Source organism: Bubalus kerabau, chromosome 9 (genome assembly GCF_029407905.1).
Source record: "Bubalus kerabau isolate K-KA32 ecotype Philippines breed swamp buffalo chromosome 9, PCC_UOA_SB_1v2, whole genome shotgun sequence".
In the NCBI taxonomy this organism is placed as follows: Eukaryota; Metazoa; Chordata; class Mammalia; order Artiodactyla; family Bovidae; genus Bubalus; species Bubalus kerabau.
This window is the reverse complement of record NC_073632.1, coordinates 52557911-52574788: the sequence shown is the minus strand read 5'-3', so window position 1 is coordinate 52574788 and position 16878 is coordinate 52557911. Positions and strand designations below refer to the sequence as shown.

General features: G+C 42.6%; 1 protein-coding gene across 4 annotated transcripts in view; it reads right to left on the bottom strand.

Annotated features, from left to right (window-relative positions):
- The window catches only part of PREP (prolyl endopeptidase), a 133456-nt gene that overhangs the window by 40858 nt on the left and 75720 nt on the right, over positions 1–16878 (bottom strand). For all 4 annotated transcript variants that reach the window (XM_055535321.1, XM_055535322.1, XM_055535323.1 and 1 more), the window contains exon 10: positions 11386–11489. In XM_055535321.1, coding sequence (XP_055391296.1) covers positions 11386–11489 — 104 coding nt within the window. The remainder of the gene's footprint in view (positions 1–11385; positions 11490–16878) is intronic.

Below are 16878 nucleotides of genomic sequence, written 5' to 3'. Positions count from 1 at the left end.
ACATGCTGTGCAAAACAGAGAAGCTGAGGGTCTAGATGTAAGCAGCATGTACATAATGGTTTTTACTTATCCCCACAGGGTTTTCTGTTTGAGATTTCATTTCAGAATTACCCACTACCTTAACCGGGATCAAAGAGTATATTCTCTGCTTAAAAACATGTCTGTATGCATCTTAACATCTATATTTACATACATACGTACACAAATGAAGGCAGCTGGAGGCAAGGAGGAACAAGGCATTAACCATTACTTAGCAGATTCAACTAGCAGATGATTTTTAAATGCATAAGAACATAGGCTGCATTTATCAATACAGCCTGAGTATCTACTCTTTCTTTTGAGACATGAGCCAAGGTCAATGATAAGATTTTTCTAGGCTCTTAATAAAGCCACAATGTTTTATATCAATTTCTACATGAAGACCTAGAACTACTGACCTGAGGGCAATCAACTGCTGAGTTGCGGCATCCTGATCAGACAGGTGGACGCAGCTGCTCAGAGGCTCAAGAGCAGCACTGCAGAATTGGAGACCTGGCTTAAGCACCAGTTATGCCACCGGGTGACTTGGAACAATGCATCTAACTTCCCTATACCACAGGCTGCTCATCCAGAAAACTGAGATCACGATGGCATCCATCTCCAAGGACGGTTCTTCTCTAAAGAAGTGAGATGATGCACAGAGAACCCTGGCATGGAGACGGGCACGTTGTGTGTGCACACCCATGCTGTGTGTTCAAGCACCAGCTGAATATCCATCCCCTCTCCCTGCGTTTTGCTTTTGACTGAGTCCCCAAAAGCAAGGAAGCTGCTATGGAGGACTTGGGACTTGGGTGAATACTGAAAATGTGTAGAGTTTCTGAGAACAGAGTTTAAAAAGAAAAGTAAGTGGCACCAGAATGGAGCACAGAGGAGGAGAGCCAGGCAGAGGCAAGTCTGAGAATGTGGTCAGGGTTGTTTGGGAAGTGAGCCTGAGTGGTGCGGGGACTCGGGGTGGGGAGGTTGTGCCTCTGTGAGCCGGATGAAGGTGGGCACCAAGAGTTGGGAGAGGAGCTCACGCTTGACACTGACCAGGAACCCGCGTATGCATCCTTGCCTAATAGCTCACGATGCCTTCCACTTCACAATACTTTACCATCGCGTTTATCACGATGACAACACTTCCAATCCACTTCTTACATCGAGTCAGCACTCTTTTTGCCTCTGCTTTCAGAGTATTTTTACCATTTAATAGGCCCCATAAAGGTCTACAAAGTGCTCACTAGATCGTCACATGATGTAGAAACATACTTTTAGACATAAGAAAGCTTAGGGATTTAGAGGGCTTTTAGGATAATTTGTTTATTTTAAAGGTGAAAAACAAAAAACAAACTCCAACCAAGTATAGAGAGAGCAAAAACAACTTATTCTCGTAATAAAATGCACAGGATTAGCACAGCTTTGGAGTTCTGCGTTCTAGTCTTGGCTGTCAATTACTGATAGTGTGACCTTTGCTGAAACACTTAGCAGACTGAGCTTCAGTTTCCTCATCTTTATTATTATTATTGTTTGGCATACCGTGTAGCATGTGGGATTTTAGTTTCCGACCAGGGATCGAACCTGCGCCCCCTTAACAGTGGAAGCACAGAGTCTTAACTACTGGACCCCCAGGGAAGCCCCCTTAGTTTCCTCATCTTTAAAATGAGAGGGTTCATATAGATGAACCCTAATGTATGTGCAATTTGTCCAGAGCCCAAAAGCAGTAGTGGAAAAACAGAGCACCTAGGGAAAAGCAAGAGAAGCTGTGAGATTTGGGACCTAACACCTCCCCAAGGCTGATTCGTGCCGTGCTTCCATTTCAAAGAGCAGGCCTCTGAGGATGGCCTGTGTCCATGTCCTCTGCAAGAGTGGTGCAGGCAGAAAGATGACTCTAGCACAGAATAAAACACCCGGAGAGCCAACTGTACACTTACTTAGCCTTATCATTTCAGAGACAGTCTCTCAGTTCATCTTCATTTAATGCTCAGATAGTCTCACCCAACTTTTCTATCACTTCTGCTAAAGTTAGGACAAGCATTCAGGAATGGCAAATACTCACGTTCTAGAGGCAATATTAAATGCCTTTCTTTATGGGAGAGAAAAGCCTCTTGAGAAGGTGCTTCTGTGTCTGAAGTGTGTGATTTCTACTGTTCACAATGATAGTATTTAAAAATTCAACTTTTGTGGGGTCTTAGTTTTTTCAATGGGATCCTGAGATTTAGATACCTGGCCACCAGGTGGCGTGTGGACTCCTTGGTCTCAGGGTCCAAGCCAAGTTTCTGCTGAAGGCCTGTTTTGCCTTCTGTGGCACATTGCTAGGTGTCCCCGAATATCCATTCCTCCCACTTCCTTGTTAATAAGGCCCAAATTTTTACCTGGCACACTTTTTCTGGGAATAAAACTACATCTTTAAACCTCCTTGTGCTAGGAGTATGTTTTCACCAATAAAATGAAAGCGGACATTCTGGCAAACATGCTTATAAGACACTCTCCTCCTGATCATCCTTCTTCTTCCCTATTGCTGCCTTCATGCTGGCTGGAAAGTGGATGCAACATGGCTGGAACCCCTGCAGCCTTCTAGGACCATGAGGAGATGGCAGGAAAGAAGCCACGATACAGCAGCAAGACAAAAAGAGCTTGGATTCCTTACACCTTAGACACCAAGTCATTCCTGGACTCATTTCCCCTGCACTTCCTTTATGTGAGAGGGAAAAAGAAACATCTCTCTCCTTTAAGCCATGGTTATTTTTTACTTTTTCTCCTTTTGTTCACAGCTGAATACAGTTTGAGTAACACACCTTGAGATTCATTCAGATTCATTTCTAAAAACAGAACTAACTATTAAACTAGCCTAAGATAAGCACCATTAGCACACATACTATTCAGAGATGAGAACTAAACTACTGATACAGTTCTAATAAGAATGAAGTGACTTTCTACCTTGTTTTTAAAGGATAATGAAATATAACAACATTCTTTTCCCAAGATAGTTTTCTAGCAAGGGGTTAGAGCTAACTGTTAGCTGTGAGTAACTTGAAATCAGTATCAGCAAAGCTCAGCAACTTGCAGCTTTTACGGATCTCAAAAGCCATGACTTTTGGAACAACTTAAACAAAATTTAATCTATTTAAATGGCTTTATTAACTACAACAGCAAACTCAGATCTATAGATAACTGAAATAGTAAAAATTCTGTACATACTAAATATGAACAGATCTCCACTGAGTACAGGTGTCGCCTATGGTGATGAGTTTATGGACACCTTAATCTCTGACGATTATGGCTTCAACCGCAGTGACATTATTAAAGAATAATAAACTTAGTCCATCATCTAGAAATGAATCTAAGACACAAAAATTAAAATCACCTTGTGATTTTACAACACCTGTTTAACTCATTAACATCTCATCAAAATAAGGTGAAAAAATTTCCATGTCAAGTCACCGCAGCATCCCCAGGAGAGCCAAGGCCTCCCTTCCCAGGCTGTCAACCACCAGGCAGGGGTTTAGCTGCTTTCCCAGTTCTTATGTCATCGCAGGCCCATTTCCTCCAAGCAAAGTTCAGAGAAACTGAGGAAGGTGGGCAGAGGTCTGGGTTGCCTTGAGCCGTTTTACACCTTGCCAAAGGAGGCCCTGCAGGAGGCTCAAGGGATCTCTCCAGGCCTGTCTGGTCACTCAATTCTCAAGGCCACCTTGTGATTTTTACTCTAAGTGGACTACATATTCTCAGGCTGCTGCAAAACAATGTTCTTCTTCAAAACATGGAAGAACACTTCTTTACAAGTGGTCTGGAGACTGCAGCAACCACACACTGGGGCCCTATAACCTATTTCTCTGTTTTAAGATAGCAAGAGAACAAAAACTCTTATCATCTTTTACAGTTAAACTATTTTAACACAGCTGCTATCTAAAGAGGAAACAGATACAAACATATGCCCTCTGAATATGAATATTATGATCTCAATCTAGAATGGCTGTGAGACAAAGAGAATTCTAAAGAAACACAGGAATCTGTTTATGCAAGAATATGTCTCTGTGAAGTGTAACATAAAAAAATAACATGAAAGCTTTAGGCACAAAATTGCCAAGAACAACTGACTCAATTTAAAGCGATTTCCTAATCATATGCAAGCACCATATTCTCTCAAAAGGTTCTTTTAGAAAATATTCCCCCATTCACTCTTAACATGTTCTGAAGATTTCCTATCTATCTTTAACTGTGAGAACACAGCAATATAGAAAAACGTTACCATTAGTTCAACAGTCAGCAGACCAAGGATGTGGATGAGTCAAAAACTGCATGTGCTGTGCACTCAGCACAGAAGTCAATGAGCTAAATTAAAACACTAATTAATGTTCTGAGGATTCATGTTTGTTGAATGGCAAGGCCTGTAGGCCAGTTGTTCAGTGGCTCAGTCATGTCCAACTCTTTGCAACCCCATGAACTGCTTCTAGGCCAGGCTTCCCTGTCCTTCACTATCTCTTGGAACTTGCTCAAACTCACATCTGTTGAGTTAGTGATGCCACCCAACCATCTCGTCCTGTTGTCTCCTCCTCCTGCCTTCAATCTTTCCCAGCAAACTCCAGGAGTTGGTGATGGACAGAGAAGCCTGGTGTGCTGCAGTCCATGGGATCGCAAAGAGTCAGACACAACTGAGTGACTGATCTGTAGACCAGTAACTTACTTTGCCAACAAAGGTCCATCTAGTCAAGGCTATGGTTTTTCCAGTGGTCATGTATGGATGTGAGAGTTGGACTGTGAAGAAAGCTGAGTGCTGAAGAATTAATGCTTTTGAACTGTGGTGTTGGAGAAGACTCTTGAGAGTCCCTTGGACTACAAGGAGATCCAACCAGTCCATTCTAAAGGAGATCAGTCCTGGGTGTTCTTTGGAAGGAATGATGCTAAAGCTGAAACTCCAGCACTTTGGCCACCTCATGCAAAGAGTTGACTCATTGGAAAGACTCTGATGCTGGGAGGGATTGGGGGCAGGAGGAGAAGGGGACGACAGAGGATGAGATGGCTGGATGGCATCACCGACTCAATGGACATGAGTTTGAGTGAACTCTGGGAGTTGGTGATGGACAGGGAGGCCTGGGGTGCTGCAGTTCATGGGGTCACAAAGAGTCAGACATGACTGAGTGATTGAACTGAATTGAACTGAACTATAAATTACTATCAAGGTTACAAAAATCTAGACTAAAGAAAAATAACTCCACTCCTTCTACCCCAAGGCATCTTGGTAAACCCAAAGAATCATCTAATTTTAATTTTCTAATCATCTAATTTTTCATCTCATTTTAAAAATCAGCTTCTGGTCAGTTATAAAGCAAATCACCTTTGGGATGTTCTTGATGTTTCACATGCAGTATTGTAGGTAAACCTCAGAAGCATAAAATTCCTCAGTTTAAGAGGACAGGACTCAAGGTAATATAATCTGTGTTAAATACTTATAATCCTTACTATTTCTGTACTCTGTTGATTTAGGTTTGCTATGGAGAAGGAAATGGCAACCCACTCCAGTGTTCTTGCCTGGAGAATCCCAGGGACGGGGGAGCCTGGTGGGCTGCCGTCTATGGGGTTGCACAGAGTTGGACACGACTGAAGTGACTTAGCATAGCATAGCATAGCATTGCCCCATAAAATGGAATCTTCCTTCTAATTTATTCTTTTATAACATGTGGAAACTGTTGTCAACGGAGTTGATTCAGAGAATACTGAGTTCACTGTTCTTTTTCAGGTCTATAAATTTTGACTTTCACTTTAGAAGGAGAAAAGACACTCTTTCAGCTGTCAAAAATTTTTGGCTGAACAAAAACGAGACACCGAGAAACCAAAAAGTGCATTTTTGCTACACTGCATCCTTTGTCATGCCATGTTCAGCCACAGTGCAAACACTATTTTATCCACAAAAAAGAGCTGTCAGAGGCAGCCCTACTGCACAGGATGCTGAGGGCAGGACTCCTTTCTTCTTGAACTTACTGTGAAATTATGAAATTAAACTGCTACGAAAAGGTAAAGGCTCTCTGAATGAAGAACTGTGGTGAAATTGTTCAGAAGGCCCAGTAGGGGCCTGGGGCTTACAAAAGCAGCCATCCCTCAAAGCCCAACCCAGGTTCCACCTCTCCCAGGAAAAATCCCTGGGCATCCCGGCCAGGATATCACAGTACCGACAGAAACTTTCACCTTTCCCCTGATCGCTCTGATAACATCTTGGGGCATCTGACCTTTCAGAGCTCTGTGTCTCAGCTTTCCAGCCTGACTGCAAACTTTCCAGGGACAGTGCCTGTGTCTGGAACTTCTCTGGATTCAACAGTACCACCTGGCATTGCACATCACATAAGTATTTATTGACAGACTAAATGTTCCTATTTCTTCCCTTCAGTTTAAAATGAAGCATACTACTGATCATAAATATAGACAAGATTCTTTTCATATCCAAACCTTTGTTATTAATGTTATTTCTAATGCTCAGTATTTCCTTTTTAAAGACATGTGAACAGATGTTCTAACCAATATTAGATAGTGGTCATGTCATTCATAATAAAAAGAGGAAAAATATCTAGTCAGCAGCTATGATAAACCTATCCAAAACTTAATTTTTATGTGTACCACAGACTGGAAGAGAAAGTTTTTCCAGGATCTGATTTTCAAAATTGTATTTCCTATACAGATGAATTTTCTCCCACAGCTGTGGTCAGGCCTGGGTAAAGACTATATAGTAGCTATGTTCTGTGTATGTCAGCAAAACAGGACACTCCCACCCTACATCCCCCCACCACCATTCAAGATCTCTGGTCTGAATGAAAGCACATCACACAAAGAACAGCCCTGTGGCTGGTTTAGCCATGTGTTTCTCTGACCCTCCTTTTTCTCTCTCCTTCACTTAGTACATCTTACAAGCTACACCGCCAGGTGGACATGCACGTCTGTGACCACCATTAACTGCACTGACTAACCATGCAGGGGAATCTGGGCAGCATTTGCTTCAAAATGCTAATGTACATAAAATGAAAGAAGGAATAACAATTAGCCCAGGGAATTTTCTTTTAAAATCACATACAGAATAAATACAAACACCAGGGTCATGCAAAATCAAAAGCAGCACTACCCGGAAGTAATTGAAAACAAAAAATGAATCTTCCCCCTACACCCCCAAATGCTGTGGTTTCTATTATACACTATGAGGATTTTTTCCACTCATGCACAAACCCTTCTCTAGGGCCTGCTTTTACAGGCTGGTCATGGTTGGCAACTCTGCTGAGAGTCTGATCAGAATGTGAGCACAGATGTCACACTCACATTTCCTGTCAAAGCTCTGCTGTGTATACCTGGGCTAAGCCACTGCAAAATGAACTTTCAGTCTATGGTACTGTGATATCACAGTACATTCCAAAGCCACCTTTACCCAAAAAAAGAATTCTATTTAAATAACTCAGTGCAATATATATGATGTATATAATCAACATATTAAAGTCTCCTGATGGCATTATACTAGAGAGATTATACCTTCATAAAAATTATAAAAGCAATGTGTTCTCTCTAGTTACTCAGTTACTATCCACTTAAATATGTCCCATGAATCTTTTCATCTTTTTTCCCCCTACTGCACTTGTACAAATAAAAGCTTCTAAGTATTTCAGTAGCTTGACGTTAGGGGAATTTTCTTTGTGAAGTGGGAAGCCGCACACAGAGGACTTCGGTGCCTTTTCCAATGGCACCCGACCAGCATCTCCCGAGCGTACTTCCTCCCCAGTTTAATCTGGAAATCTCATGTTGCTGTGCCCAGGGCTGAGGGATTTCTACTCCACACAAGCATGTGCTTGGCTGTAAAGTTTTATCTTTTCCTTTATATCTGAAAACAACACATATTAGGTTGTAACTAGTTTCTTTGTGTACCATCTGCATTGAAATATGTATAATATCATATATGAAATGGGTCGCCAGTCCAGGTTCAATGCACGATACTGGATGCTTGGGGCTGGTGCACTGGGACAACCCAGAGGGATGGTATGGGGAGGGAGGAGGGAGGAGGGTTCAGGATGGGGAACACATGTATACCTGTGGCAGATTCATTTTGATATATGGCAAAACCAATACAATATTGTAAAGTTAAATAAAATAAAATTTTTTAAAAAAATGAAAAATAAAAAAGGTAAAAAAAAAAAGAATAGAAAAAAACAGCTACTTGAGAGGAAAAACAACTCCAACCATCCTCCCTGAGAAGGAAGAGCCACTTTCCTATAAGAAGCTGCCTTTGAGGCAGCTGTCATGATCACAGGTCCCTCCTGCCTGCCACAAACTCCACAATTACTCACTTTGGCATGAGTTGTGGGGCGCAGAAAAGAGAAATTAAAAAAAAAAAATACAGACCTGAGGGGCTGCACAGCAGAGATGAAGAGAAGACGAGGGCTGAGGGGAGGGGTGTCTCATGGGCAACAGTGCCCAATCCTAGAGCAGCCACGAGGGGACAGTCACTTCTCACTGCCCGGGAATCCTTTGCATTACTAATGGGAGAGGCGCTGTCTTGCACCACACACATACACACACACACACAGACCTTCCCCCCTCCACTGCCCCGAGGATGTCCACGCAAGGACTAGAAGTAGCTCCTGAGAAGGCCAAATGTTACAGCTGACAGGCACGCAATTTCCACACACAGAGAAAAATGAAAAACAGCAAGGCATGACAGCCTAAAAATGATGTTAGAAGTCTAATGCAGGACTAGGGTGAATTAATGAACCATACAAGCACTAGACTGGGGCTATTGGCCCCTAAAAGATCTCTCTCCAGGCAACGGCTCACCTTGAAAATGAAAGAAGCCAAACAAGCTATGGAAACCTAAAAGTCTGCCATATTACTTCTAACACTTTTTGAAAACAAACAAACAAAAAAAAAAACCCTGATTACATTCTACATGAAAGCACTAAGTCTCTCAGTCATATCTGACTTTTTGTAACCCTATGGACTAGAGCTCATCAGGTTCCTCTGTCCATGGGATTCTCCAGGCAAGAATACTGGAGTGGGTTGCCATGCTCTTCTCCAGGGGATCTTCCCCACCCAGGGATCAAATCCAGGTCTCCTGCATTACAGGCAGATTCTTTACTGACTGAGCCCTATGTGCCAGACCCTTAATATGGGCAGACCTTGGAGACACGGTAGATTCAGTTCCAGACTCCCACAATAAAGTAAGTGTCAAAATAAAGCGAGTCAGATGAATTTTCTGTTTTCCCACTGCATAGAAAAGTTACGTTTGCACTATACTGTAATCTATTCAGTGTCATGTATGGTTGAGAAAGCTGGGCTGTAAAGAAGGCAGAATGCCAAAGAATTGATGCCTTCAAACTGTCGTGCTGGACAAGACTTCTGAAAGTCCCTTGGACAGCAAAGAAATCAAACCAGTTAATTTTAATGGCGATCGACCCTGAATATTCACTGGAAGGACTGATGCTGAAGCTGAAGCTCCAGTATTTTGGTCATCTGATGCACACAGAGGACTTACTGGAAAAGTTCCTGATGCTGGGAAAGATCGAGGGCAGAAGGAGAAGAGGGGGTCAGAGGGTGAGATGGCTGAATGGTATCACTGATGCCATGAACATGAACTTAGGCAATCTCTAGGAGATGGTGAGGGACAGGGAGGCCTGGCATGCTGCAGTTCAGGGGGTCACAGAGAGTAGGACACGATTGGGCAACTGAACAGCAACAATATTCAGTGTGCAACAACATTAAGTCTAAAACAACACTGTACATACCTTAAAGAATATTTAATTGCTAGAAAATGCTAACCATCATCTGAGCCTTCCATGAGTCATAATCTTTCTTGCAATAACAATATGAAGAGCACAGATCATAGCAAATATAATAATAATGAAATAGTTTGAAATTCTACAAGAATTACCAAAATGTGACACAGACACATGAAATAGTCAAATGCTGTCGGAAAAATGGCACCAATAGATATGCTCAATGCAGAACTGCCACAAACCTTCAATTTGTAAAAAAAAAAAAAAGAAACACGGTATCTGCAAAGCACAATGAAGCAAAGAACAATAAAACGAGGTATGCCTTTATATATCATCTCACATATCCTGCAGGAATTTTATCATATCATATAATCCTGCAGGAATCCTTCAAAATGGGTACTATCTGTTTTGCAGCTGAAAAAACTGGCAGAAAAGTTAAATGACTCATCCTATGTCAACCAAGATGTATCAATCAATACATGCAGACTTCAGGCTTCGAGCTGACAGAGCTTGAAGACAAAGGCCCTAGACCTCTATTGAGAATGCTCTCTGACTTTATAAGTACTATTTATATAGATCAAGGATCAGCAAACTTTGTCCTGGAGGGCCAAGTACTAAGCACTTTAGCCTTTGTGGGCCACAGTCTCTGCTGCACTGTTAAAGCACTAGGGCAGCCACAGACACTATGTGAACAAACATGGCTAGTCTCCAAAAACCCAGAGGCCAGTACGCTGACTCCTGATATAGAAGAGGGGCTGGCGATCTGCAGCCCTGGGCCAGATTCAGCCGGCCAAACAGTTTTATCTTTGATCTAGATCTAGTCCGCCATCTAGACTTCTCTTAGACCGGTGAAGGGCAATTCACCCTGTTAAAATGATGCTCTAGTTTCACAGAAATATTCTCAGGGTATCCAGTGCTCTTTTTTTTTTCTAATTTTCCTTTGGAAACAACACTCTAAATCCTAACCTGGGTCTCTGTAGTCCAGGCCCCCTGGTAGGAGAGTCCTGATGAAACACCTGGTACCTGACAGGTGACTGGTCATTGCAAAGGAACAGAGTCATTTTGCATCATTTGTCAATGAGTGATTTGGTTTCTGGAAGACTCAGTACCTGTGGGCCACTGAGAAAACAAAAAAAAAGGAGATTCTTAACCTGAAAGGATGGTGACCAGAGACTGAGCTTGCCGCGCATGACAATTAAACAGTTAATTCATCCATTCTAATGTTTTATTGAGCGCTCACCCTGTGCCAGGCAGACATACGGATGAACTTCAGACTGCAAAGACTGCCTTCTAGCACTTGAGTGAATACTTCATGTAGAGAAAATCTATGTTATTACTTATCACACCACGAGACCTGAGCCAGAAAACAATCCACTTTGAAGCAAGCAGACGAACTGTGTTGCTTTGATCCCCCAGACAAGGGACTCTGGCGGAAGAGTGGCAGAATCTGTAAACTCCAAGAGGGCAGGACCTCGCCGGGCTCAATGCCCAGAAGCAGCAGGTGTTCCCGAGTATCTGTGGCCGGTGTTGCTGTGGGTTACCTCTATAGCTGCTGACAAACTGGGGTGTGCGTAGCCTGGCCTGAAAGTCAGATTTTTAAACTCACATTGTCAAGAAAAAAACCCCCTACCTGGACTGTCTGGTAATCGGAAGCGTCAATTCCTTTCACAGTCACCTCTCGGAAGACTCTGGGCTCCAGCTCCTCTTTGGTCAGATCACAGTGATAAATGATACCTAGAAGGAAATGGAAGTCTTAGTTCAGTCCATAAACTCACTAGATATAAGAGGGGCAAGGATCACAAAGCACAGTCACTGCAGAAAGAGACTTCAGAACAGCCTGGCGTGTGGACTATGTAATGCTGCATAAGTGTTCACACTTCATCATCGCCATCGCATGTGGTCTTCTTTTTTACAACAGTCACCTCTGTATCATTTTAGAAGATTCTAATGCATTCCAGGACTAAGAGCAGAGGTAAAACCTAACTGCAGAAACATAACAGGTCTTTCCCGACACCAGGTCACTTAGGAGTACAGGTCAAAGAAGATGGGACACTTCATGTAGGGTTATTTCACCTGAGCAGGGATTAAGATGGAAAACTCAAATGATGTGCCCAAAGTCAACAGCCAATCGGGGTCTCTTGATGGGAACTCTGGGACTATTGCTTCCTGACACCCACCCCTCTGTGGACACACACGTGCAATCAGGGACCAAAGACAGCCTTTCAGGGGAGTCTTTCAGAGTTGCCTTTAAAGTTCTGACTATCCAAGTGCACATTACACATTGATGAATACACAATAAACTTTTAGCTATTTTAACCACTAATTAAAATCCCATTTCCTTAATTTAATGCTGCTGCTGCTGCTGCTGCTAAGTCACTTCAGTCGTGTCTGACTCTGTGTGACCCCATAGAGGGCAGCCCACCAGGCTCCCCTGTCCCTGGGATTCTCTAGGCAAGAACACTGGAGTGGGTTGCCATTTCCTCCTCCAATGCATGAAAGTGAAAAGTGAAAGTGAAGTCACTCAGTCATGTCCAACTCTTTCTGACCCCATGGACTGCAGTCTACCAGGCTCCTCCATCCATGGGATTTTCCAGGCAAGAGTACTGGAGTGGGGTGCCATTGCCTTCTCCGAATTTAATGCTACTACATTCTAATATTTAATATCTAAATCAAAGGGACTTCCCTGGTGGTCCAGTGGATAAAAATTTGCCTTGCAATGCCAGGGACATAGGTTTGATCCCTGGTCCAGGAGGATCCCACATGGCGTGGAGCAACTAAGCCTGTGCACCACAACTACTGAGCTCCCACGCTACAGCTACTGAAGCCTGCATGCCCCGAGCCTGTGCTCTGCAATAAGAAGCCTGCACACTGCAACTAGAGAGTAGCCCCCATTCTCCATAATGAGAGAAAGCCCAGGGGCAGCAACGAAGACCCATCACAGTCCCCAAAATAAAATAACTAAAACTTAACAACAAAAAAAGAACTAAATCAAAGAAACAATAAGTAAGATAAATCATTACTGTTTGAAAACAACAACACTGCTATCGTTTATGAAACAGAATTAGTCATCCAGAGTGGCTGGTGTAGAAACAGCCCTCCCACATAATACTTTAAACATATGCTGTCAGTATATGAAAAATCAATTTAGAGATCCTGATACTTGCTGCAAAACCAGAAACTAAGCAGTTACTCCCACAGGGTACATTCAAACTAATTGATCATCTGATAAAATGGCAGCGTGCTTTCTTTTCAACTCCTCTGTGTATATATGAACTTCACTAACAGCTGAGAAACAGCACTCTGCTCCCCACTGGCAAAGAGCAATATGTTTAGATACTTTAACAAAAAGACTGTTAATCCCCATGAATGTTATCGCAATTCCCATGCTTACAAATTATTTTAAGGTTTATAATATAATCATACAATATATGATTAACACTGACAGTGGGGAGATGCCTCATAGGACTGAAGTACTGGCTTTCTTAGTCGAAGCTGTATTTGGATATTTGTTGGAATATATCCTTATACATAAAATATTTTCAGACTACATATCCGGGCATACATTCTAAATTACCAAACATACTGAGTACTGTACTTGCCCAGATAAATGTAGTCTTAAGGGCAAAGGCTACCTTCACATATATGTTAATTTTTGAAAAGTTTCATTAGTACCTGCTCCACTTCCTCAAAACACCAAAAGCATCTCCATCCTCAAAAAAAAAAAAAAAAAAATCCAAACCACCCAACAATGACAATGAGACTGCAGAACAAGCATGAACCATTTAAGCCCTGGACTCACCCCAGCATCACTGTTACCTGAGCTATAGTGAATCACCAAGGATGGGGAGCCAGGATTCCCAGCTCTAACTACCAACCAGTTCCTGGGGCAGTGCCCTGAGGTAAGTCACCAAAGTACTAGAATGAAATTTCTCAAGTGAAAGACAGTGAGTAGGAAACACACTCTAAATGCCTGTTTATCTAGAAAAATCAAGACATCAAAGCCTCTAGCAGAAGGATGAAATTATACAACATGGGCTGGCTCCTGTTGGGAGAAAGGGTGCCAAGTGCCTGATCTCTGTTCTTCTGTCTGGCGCAGAAGTGGCACTTTGGAGGAGGCTGGGTTACACCTAAAGGTACCAGTGCTTAATTTACTTGATGGATATTTTCTATTTTCAGATCCATCTGGGTCAGTCCAGGTGAGCCCACTGCAGAATCATGTTGTAACACGAATCCCTATAGCCTAATGATGTTTTGTGTCCTGTCTCAATTGGTTTGCTAAGTATAACAATCCAGTATCGGATTGGAGAAAACATCCTAGAGTCATGAATCAGAGAGGATTGGTTAGGTGATCTCTAGGGAATAATTTCAAAGTTTAAGGGCAAAAGAGAACCGAATTCGGAAGTTCTTTAAGACCGGAGGAGATGTCTTGGACTTGAGGAGATGGGTCTCCTGATGAAAACAGTGCTTTAACAAGCCTATTCTAGCAAAAGGAAAGAGAGAGGGGCAATCAGTTCAGATATTCCTGCTATAATTGGAAATAAATGTAAGGAGATGAAAGAGATGGGAGTTAAAAGGAAGGGACAATTCTAGGAGAAACTGCAAAAGGATCAACAGAGGAATCTGGAAATCTGGATATGTAAAGAAAAGCAAAAGAACTCGGCAAAGATGACCCATGTAGACACTGTTTCATCCAATTACAAGTTGGGTTTTAAGGATATTAAAATTAAAAAAACACAAACAAAAACAAGTCTCTTAAAATGTTTGCACTCTGATCATTTATCCAAAGGAGTTGAAAATGTGTCCACACAAGAACCTGCACACAGATATTCAGAGCAGTTTTATTCATGACTGCCAAAAGTTGGAGGCAACCAAGATGTCCTTCAGAAGGTGACTGCGTAAGTAAATGGTGGAACATCCAAACAATGGAGTATTACAAAAAATAAACAAGCAAATAGTAATAGCAAAAAATAAATAAGCCATTAAGCCATGCAACAACCTTAAATGCATATTACTAAGCTAAGGAGCCAATCTGAAAAGTCTATATAATCTATTAATATGATTCCAATTATAGGTCATTCTGGAAAAGACAAAGCTACGGAGACAGTAAAAAGATCAGTGGCTGCCAGGGGCTAGGGGGAGAAGGGATGAAAAGGGCAGAGTGCACAGACTTTTTAGGGTACTGAAATTACTCTGCATGACACCATAAAAACACATACTGATGGATACAGGTCATTATTCATTTCTCCACACTCAGAATGTACAACGCTAAGAGTGTGTCCTAAGGTAAGTTATGGACTTTGAGCAATTGTCATGTGTCAATGCAGGTTCATCAACGGTAGCAACTGTACCACTGGAGTAGGGGATGTTGATAACAGGGGAGGCAGTGCACGTGTAGGGACAGGGAGTACACAGGAAATCTCTGTCCCCTTCCTTCAACATTGCTACGGACCTAAATCTGCTCTATAGCATTTTTATGCTTTTCCCAAAGAGTCTGGGAAAGCTTCTTTTATTTCTTCTGTTTCTCAGAACCATGCAACTGGGATGGCTGTACTGGATTGTTACAACACACAGAAGTCTGGAATGAACCTTAGACAACCCTCTCAGGTCCCATGAATACAGCATCACTCGGCTCAACCACTAAATGGTTTGAGCCGCAGGGAATAAGTGCATTGTGCTCCAAACTGCCTTGGTTGCCTGTTTTCCTCCAAGTGCAGTCACAACTCTCCTAGAATTGCCCCTTCCTTTTAACTCCCATCTCTTTCACCTCCTTACATTTATTTCCCATTATAGCAGGAATATCTGAACTGACTGCCCCTCCCTCTTTCCTTTTGCTAGAATAGCCTTGTTAAAGCACTGTTTTCATTAGGAGACCCATCTCCTCAAGTCCAAGACATCTCCTTGGGTCTTAAGGAACTTCCGAATTCGGTTCTCTTTTGCCCTTAAACTCTGAAATTATTCCCTAGAGATCACCTAACCAATCCTCTCTGATTCATGACTCTAGGTTGTTTTCTCCAATCTGATACCCGATTCTTATACTTAGCAAACCAATGGAGACAAGGACACAAAACATCATTAGGCTGTAAGAATTCCGTGGGCCTGTTTTCTTCCAAATGGCTTTGCTCAAGACATGCCTTCACCATGTATTTCCATGGGAAGCAAAGTCAGCAGGTGTACACCTACCAGGTGTATCAGGTGTCCACAGCAGTGGGCGCAGCAGGTACTTTTGGCCCTGGAGCTTTATTTATAATTTAGTGTCTGTTGTTTACTGCGGCAGTGGACACTCAACTTTCGGAGACCAGTGCAAGACAGCCTTTGAAAAGCAGACATGCATGTACATGGACGTGTACATATGTACACACTGACCATTTCCTGCTTTCAGGGAATCTAGTTTAATTATTTATTTTTACATTTGCTTCAGAAGGTCTGAGCCTGGAAGCCCTGTTCTCTGATTTTAGGTATCAGATTACATTAAGGAGAGAAAAGACAAGGCTGGAGGCAAAACAAATTAGGAAAAGACGAAGGAGAAGAAGAAAGCATTGCAGTGACAAATAAAGCTAGCTCAGGAGCTGCCTGCTGGTACAGAATCAGGAACACACTTCTCTTTCCAGACTTCACGGCCAGAGTCACAGATAATATTTCACTGCTTGGCACAGAACCCATCATTTTATGCTAGGACAATGAGCTCTTTCATCTTCGGGTAATGATGAACTTGTCCCTGAAATAAATGGCCACATGGGGTCACTGAAGGTGGTTTACAGGCCTCTGGAGACTCTGGCTTTTATGAAGAGCAGGTGAGTCAGCCTTGCTCTGTTCTTGTTGCTCTTTATCCATTAAAACTGTTTAAAGGCTATGAGGTTTTCCAAAGTTCAATTTCTAGAACCAGTGTAAGTTGAGGAAAGCCGTGCAGACCCCGCAGCACTGGGCTGAGAGGAGGAAAGCAATTTTCCTTGGTTCCTGTCCACTGGCTGCCACTGTCCTCCAGGCTCTGGGGAGGAGCGGTGAGGAGCAGCACACCCTGACGTGAGGCTCCTGACCTGTCAGAGCAGGGCTCCTGGCCCTGGTTTCCGCATCTTTGTGAGATCCTCTGAAAGGTGCATGGGTCAGTAAAGATTCCTAGGTGTCC